General features: G+C 41.2%; 1 protein-coding gene across 5 annotated transcripts in view; it reads left to right on the plus strand.

Annotated features, from left to right (window-relative positions):
- The window catches only part of LOC103481739 (rho GTPase-activating protein 44-like), an 83180-nt gene that overhangs the window by 62395 nt on the left and 14785 nt on the right, over positions 1–6000 (plus strand). For 3 of the 5 annotated variants that reach the window (XM_008437459.2, XM_017310854.1, XM_008437461.2), the window contains exons 14-18: positions 446–559; positions 756–847; positions 982–1162; positions 3970–3987; positions 5145–5336. In XM_008437459.2, the coding sequence (XP_008435681.1) occupies positions 446–559; positions 756–847; positions 982–1162; positions 3970–3987; positions 5145–5336 (597 nt within the window). The remainder of the gene's footprint in view (positions 1–445; positions 560–755; positions 848–981; positions 1163–3969; positions 3988–5144; positions 5337–6000) is intronic. The other 2 variants (XM_008437462.2, XM_008437463.2) reach the window with 2 other exon arrangements.

Here is a 6000-nt window from a genome sequence, read left to right on the forward strand (position 1 = left end):
CGATGAGCCGCTGGATGGTTCGTTTGAGCAAAGCGCAGCTCGGATGAATCACAACCAACCTACTGGTTTCCAACAACACAAAAATGCAGTTATTCTCTGGCGTTAGCAAATGAGTTCAAGAATCATCAGTTCTTCTGACTCGACTTTTTTGCGGCACATTAAATCCTGAAATAACATTGAAACATTATTCAGAGAACTGTAGTAGTTACTCACTTTATATATATATATATATATAAACAACGACATGTGAGTTTGTTTCATCTTCATTGTGTTAGTCAAGGCAGATTTTGAAACAGGAATGAGCGACGAGATTCTGACTGATTCAAGATTTTCCTTCTTGCAGGGTTTTCTCTAAATATTTAGTCTAGTGAGGGCAGCTAGATGAGTAGTCGGATTTCTGCTGACTGCTGGAGAAAAATTCATGCTTTCACCCATCCGCTGACAGGTATTTGATCAAGTTTCTCTCCAAGCTGACTGAATACCAGGACGTGAACAAAATGACGCCTGGAAACATCGCCATCGTCCTCGGCCCCAACCTGCTGTGGACTCACGATGAAGGGTGAGACACCAGCTCACCCGTAACCAGAGAAGTAGAGATCAAGGGGTCGATTACCGAGCCACTTTAAGCAACTGTTCTTAAATATTCTTATCTTTTAGTTATGTAAATATTTTTTTCAGCGATTTTGTAAGTGTTTCATAAAATGTTTTCTTGACCTAGAATACCTCTACATGTGTTTCCTGTCTGTTTGCTGCAGTAACATCACAGAGATGATGACGACCGTCTCCCTTCAGATCGTCGGCATCATCGAGCCCATCATCCAGCACGCCGACTGGTTCTTCCCCGGAGGTCAGAAGAAAAGAACCGACAGACCATGAAGCGCAGTCTGCTGGATTTAAAAAAAAAATTATTTTACAGAAACTTAAATCCTGCTGAGTTTAATCTCTGAATTTTTCTATCTTTGTTTATTTTATTTGTCTTAGAAATTGAGTTTAATGTCACCGGGAACTACGGCAGCCCAGTCCACACCAACCACAACGCCAACTACAGCCTCATGCCGTCTCCGGACATGGATCAGGTGGACCGGAGGCAGAACGACCAGAGCCGGCGGCCGCTGAGCGTCGCCACGGACAACATGATGCTGGAGTTCTACAAGAAAGACGGGTACGAGTCAAATCAGCTCAATGTGTGCACATAGCTTATTAGTATTTATGCCTCTTGGATTTTTTAACACTTTATCAAACTGCAGCCAAACACTTTCATGGGAAAAACCAAGAAAAATACATCTATGGTGTAAGAAATTATGTTTTTTACTAATAAAACCAGAAAACGCTTTCATGCATAGCCTCCCAGACTAATGGTCTTGTCTGAACTTTGACTAGGCCTTTCTACCACATGAATAAGCCTTGATCTAAATCATTCCACAGTACTTTTGGTCCAGTCTTTTGGGGATTCTGACCATTTCTCTTCCAGGTTTGCTAGTTTTAGCTTCACTCTGCTTCCCATCATCACCCTTCGCGTCTCTGCTGAAGTAAAGCATTTCCACAGCATGATGTCACCACCTCCTTGCTTCCAAAAAGATAGATCCCCCCCAACCTCCCGCCTATTCAGCATAAAAAGATTTGCATGTTTAAAATCTGCCTGCAGAGCTTTTCTGAGCCGTATCTCCAGAACAGACGTGCCCCGTTAATAACTGACTTGATAACATCCTGTTATTTAAATTAATCATATAAAGATCTTTTATTTGTTGGAGGCAGTTCTATCTCTGCAGTTCAGTGTTTTTCATTGAGCTTTATTGCTAAATTGTTAGTTGCCTCTTTAAATTAACGGTTGTCCAATACAGTACGACATTTTAGACACGTCTGGTTCCGTACATTTGTGCACTTCGATCGGTTGCATGACATTTTCAGTCATGTGTTGAGGCATTTTGACGCTTTACTCCTCAGCAGATGTTTGCTAGATCGGGTTGATTGTTTGCTTGGGTTTTATTAAAAAGAAAAGTGAACTGGGAATGTTTTCCAACCTCTGAAACAGTTTATTACTTTGCAGTGAAGGCAGGGAAAGAGAAGGCGTTGGAGATCATCGTTGCAGATCCAAAAGAATGAGACGGAGCCGCATTAGTGCGGGGTTTAAAGTTTTAACCAAGCTTATAGGTTTCAATGTGAAGCCTGCAGCTTTTGATCACAGAGTATGAGGCTTTAAAACATAAATTAACCTAGAGAAAATGTTGCAAAGCTGAAATTTCTGGCCTTAATGAATGACATCCTACTTCGGATGTTGTTAGGCCATTATCCGCCTCTCAATCATCCAAAGTTTCACATTCTTACTCACCAATCTGACCAAAAATGAGACAAAGTTTATTTCTCATGCCTGTCTCCAATAAGAAAGTTTCCCTGTGATTTCGACATGACCTTAGTAAATAAGCTGCTTTGCCCCGAGGCGGACAGAAGCGACTCACCCTGCATCACCTGCCCTCAAGCCTTCGTCCCGTTAAGAGACAGTTCGGGGGCTGGAGTTTAGTCTGTGAAATAACCATTCCTACAATCCGGGAGCCACGGAGGAGGATTAGTGGAAAACCAGCCAGTCGCTTTCTTTCTCTTTCACCGCCTTTTTCTCTCTAATGCTTCCTTACACCCGCTGTCTTATCGGGGCCCAGCGAGGAGGCTGAGCTCTGCAGCCCAGGGACCGCGAGCAGCCGAGCTAATTAAACCTGTACTGATCAATGGAGGGAGCTCTGCTTCCAGTGGAAAAAAAAAAACACTCATCAAAAACCAGAATGAGGCTTCTAAAGAAACGTGATACGAGGAAGACGCATTCAGTCAGTGACTGACTAATGGAAAGGAGACTGCTGGGTTTTATCTTCAAAAGATTTGAGTTGCAAAAGTGCCTTTAGATACGAAAGTATTCGCACGCATTGAACATTTTCACATTTGGTCACATCGGCAGCCACAGGCTTCAATATGACCTGTTGGGATTTTAATGTGACAGACCGACATAAAGCAGTGCATAAATGTGAAGAGAAAGGAAACTGCAGTCTGGTTTTCAGTGATTAAAAAAAAAATGATGCGTGTTTGTAGTATTGTTTTATTATCTAACCCTGCTTTCACTTTTCTACAGAGTCCTTTTCTCTTTGAAAATGTATAATTTTCCCTCTATTTTACAATTTTGCAATTCTTGATCACATAAAATCCCAGTAAAATACATTGAAGCTTGTGGACGTAAGGCGACAAACTGAAAAAGTTACTGCGTAGAGTGGATTCCTTTTGTTTGTGAGGGTTAGAAACCACAACCGTCCACAAATAGTTTAAAACTGCAAATACCTCAGACTTTCAAATGGTTTAAATAACGTCTCACCACACAACATGCTGTAAAAGGACTGCAGGGGGCTTATAGAGCAGCCAAAGAAGAGAAATCACAAAGTTGTTGTTATTTTGCAGCTATTTAATAGAACAGCATAGAATAAAAAAGCTTTATTACTATTTTCCTTAAAGTGCATTGTTATAAAAACCCTAGTGCCACAACAATATCCTGTAAAGAGATATGATTCTTAAATGTTGAAAAAGCACAAGCAAAGACAAACCTTTGAGTGACCAGACCTACTTAGGAAAACAAAACTTGAGAAAATGTACTGGGAGCTGCAGAAAGCCTTTCATTTTGGGGGGAAATTATGTTGTATCCATCAGGGAAACACTGACCTAATTAGAGTGAAATAGAGCAGTAATTTTCTCCCTGGACTTGATGTCATTGAAACAGAGTAGCGCATATTTTACACGCAGCGTGACTGTCGTTTGTTCTTTGAGTCTTCTTTTTTTTGTGGCTCGTTACTCTAATCCTCTCTTCTGCTGCTTCGTTTCTGCCCCTCAAGGTTTTTACATTTGCAAAAGACAACAGTCAAACTTTTTTTATTTTTATTATTTTTGATGGTCTTTGTTAATGTCCTCACGGTTCTTGTTTCTGTTTTAACACTGCAGCATAAGGAAGATCCAAAGGTAACGTAAGACTTCGTTTACGTCTCTTACAGTCCCGTCGTGTTTGTCTTAGCTGCACATTTAAAGGAGCTGATGGTCATCGGTCATTTGTTCTGCTGTTCAGGTGTGTCTAAAGCAACGCATTTGATTGCCACAAAGCAGACTTTGTTTTCTGTGGTTACATAAATGCATCCCTTCAGTTTCTCACTGACCCACACCTGGAAACACTGACTTTTGTTCTCTTCATCTTAAAGCTGGCTGGACATAAAATGTTCTGTAAATTCAGTTAAACTTACTTCACATACACTTTATCTGTAGAACAACTTGTCAGTTTTTTTCTTTGTTTTGCAGTTTTGCTATTAATTATCTAATTGAGATCAAATCTTCCCTGCCGGTAGCAGTTTTTTTTACACTTACAAAAATCAGCAGTGCAAGGATTTTTTTAAGTCCAGACAAGGCTTCATATCTACTCATACAAACACTATATGGCACACAGCAGTTTACATATGGAATATGTTTTAATCTGGTAGATATGAATTAAACTTTTGCAAAACCAAACAATAAATGGTGCTAAATGTTTTTGGGACATAAAGCGTTCTGGATTTTTTAGCAGATATTGAAATTCAGATGTTTTGATTTTTCGAATCTTTAAATAGACTTTGTGATTCATTCATTTACAGTCGGTCATTTTCATCATCACCACGATCCTCAGTTTGATCGTAGTTTGGAGTTCATCAGGGTCAAACTCTGGATCAAACATGGCTGAAATCCTAAACTAAAAATCTTTAAAAGTCACACAATTGTGCTGCTTGTGATGTCATCAACCCGATTCTCTGCCTTTCAGCAGAGTTTATATTGTCAAATTACACTTTTTTTTATTACAGAAAGCAAACCGTCACTGGATGGAGTTTTTAAAAAACACATTTTACCATCTAATAAAATTTCTGCCATTTTGAAGGTGGTAAAACACCCAGAACAAGCCATCTCCTTTGGCTTCCAGGAGAATCTGCAGAATTAAATAAAGTATTAATTTCACTAATGTTAACTCAGTGTTGGAATCAGCTGTTCAGTGTCAGGACGAAAGCTGAATTTACATTCTGGAAACCTTGAACTCGCTCCCTCCTCCAGCCCAGACCCTCCTGTCATATGATTGGCTGTGCATCTCTGTCCCACTGCAGCATGGGTGTCAGGGTGATGGACACTTCTTGGGTGTCACGCAGGGGTCCGTCGTCGACGCGTAAAACATCCTCAACTCCGCCAAACGTGCACCCGTCGACCCCGTCCGCTGACGCTCCCATCCCCGAGCAGCCTGGGGATTTCTATGCATCCCCGTCCCCCACCCCTCCTCCCACTAGCAGCGACCGAGCCAGGTAAGGCCGCGGTGCCCCGCCCTCCTGTTCACCCCGCCCCCAGGCCTCCCACCTGCTGGTGCCGCCCTGCCCCTGCAGCCACACGAGGCTCCCGCCCAGCGCAGCAGAAACCAGAATCTAAGCCTACAGTTTGCCTGTGCTGTCATTCATCCTCTCACCCCCAAACGAACCTCAGTATCTCATTTCTGATCAAGTGGTTTGCATTTTCTGTCTTTTTATTTTTTTGTCATTTTTTTCTAAATTCTTAGAGTCCTTCATTTCTTCCCGGAGTGATAAACTGCATATCATCACCTTCCTAAAATAAGTCTTCTTTTTTTTCTTTTTGCCAAAAGTGATTTTGGTTGTTGTTTTAGGAAGATGATGATAGGAGTGAAACTTACAGTGCTGTGTAATAGTTTTCCCACCCCATTAATTATTTCTCTTCTTGTCAGGTTTCATCCACAAACATTAATATTAGTATTAAATGTAACAGACAAAACAAGTTAGCGCATAACTTTGATGTGAAACCAAATTAACGCCTTTCTACAAATAATCTATACATTTTGGCGTTAATTAGGGGCATGCCATAGCAATGCATAAGGAGAGCAGTACTGACTTGCGAAGCAAGTCAGTACTGCCTCCATGCATTGCATGGCAGGCACCTATTGTTCTACACCCAATAGAA

The sequence above is a fragment of the Poecilia reticulata genome, linkage group LG19, assembly GCF_000633615.1.
Source record: "Poecilia reticulata strain Guanapo linkage group LG19, Guppy_female_1.0+MT, whole genome shotgun sequence".
Taxonomy (NCBI): domain Eukaryota; kingdom Metazoa; phylum Chordata; class Actinopteri; order Cyprinodontiformes; family Poeciliidae; genus Poecilia; species Poecilia reticulata.